This window comes from Sinocyclocheilus grahami, unplaced genomic scaffold (genome assembly GCF_001515645.1).
Source record: "Sinocyclocheilus grahami isolate Dianchi unplaced genomic scaffold, SAMN03320097.WGS_v1.1 scaffold190.1, whole genome shotgun sequence".
NCBI lineage: Eukaryota > Metazoa > Chordata > Actinopteri > Cypriniformes > Cyprinidae > Sinocyclocheilus > Sinocyclocheilus grahami.
The window spans coordinates 491,600-492,808 of NW_015505369.1; the positions used below are offsets into that span (position 1 = coordinate 491,600).

General features: G+C 36.6%; 1 protein-coding gene across 1 annotated transcript in view; it reads left to right on the plus strand.

Annotated features, from left to right (window-relative positions):
- LOC107594754 (NT-3 growth factor receptor-like) overlaps positions 1–1,209 on the plus strand; it is a 132,384-nt gene that overhangs the window by 334 nt on the left and 130,841 nt on the right. The window contains 1 exon segment of the mRNA XM_016284928.1: positions 1–162. This exon segment is cut by the window's left edge and continues 11 nt beyond it. Coding sequence (XP_016140414.1) covers positions 1–162 — 162 coding nt within the window.

Genomic DNA, 1,209 nt, shown 5'->3' on the forward strand with positions numbered 1-1,209 from the left:
CATGCTCGATTGTCCACTAACATGCAGCTGTTCGCCCATTGAGATATATTGCAATAAGTCCGACAGTGGAAATTTCTTCCCTTTACTTGCTCTACAAGATCCGGCGAGCAATGGCAGTAACAATAATGACATTGAAGAGCTCTTCAGGAACATCACGTCCATGTAAGTGGGCTTCTGTGCATCCCTCTTCTACTGCGCAAAATGTTGATATATAAATATATATCTAGCCGCGACTTCCTCGTATAGTCAAACTTGGGTTCTATATCGAATAAGCACCAACTTTTATTTTGTATTATATGCATTTCAAAACTAATTCGATCATTTAGAGATTTACAATCTCAATAAAGACACCAAATAATGATTTCCCCCCGTTTTATTTAAGAGCGTTTTAGCATATTATCAAACATTGAGGATATCGATGATGCTAATGCCGTTTTGCTGGTGCCAATTTTATGTCGTGCCTTCTGCATTCATGAATGATCAAATCATGTAATAACCTGTTTGCGTTCTCATTGATTAAATCAATGCAACCAAGTCTGTTTTTTCATATTATTGAATGAAACCTCCTTAAGGAAATGCTCATTTTGAAATGACTGCAAGCTCAGACATTGGAATTAATAGCCTTTTGTCCACTCTACCCTTATTGCTCGAAATGGATTGTTTGCAGGTACTCATTAATATTCAGGTATAAACATAAATCCATTGTTGTGGCATTTATATTATAGAAGGGATTGCAGTGATAATGTAAGCCTGGTAATGAAATATTTGAAGTGAGCAGCTGTGCACCAACAGGTTACAGAGATTTCTTTCATTCAGCACTCTGGACAGCTCCTACAAACTGCATGGGTGATTCAATTTACAGTCTTGATCTGTTATAAAACTTACATATTCATATAAAATACGAGAGATATCTATCTGTTTTTCTTGCTGTCACTCTATCTTTCTGTCTGTCTGTTTGTTCATTTCATGACTGGCTGTATACCATGCTACATGACAGTGTTATTTCAGTGAACACATGATTTATTTAGTTGCTGGCTCAGAAAATGGAGGGGATCTGTCAAAGTTTCAGTTTTTCAGGCAAAGTGTCTGTTCTTTGTGTGTGAAATTCTGTGTAAGAGCTGGTTTGTCTTCCTCACTGAAGCTTTTAGAACCAAAATCTTTTAGTTTGGAGTTCAGTTAAGTTTGGTCTGAGGCTAAATGGATGTATTT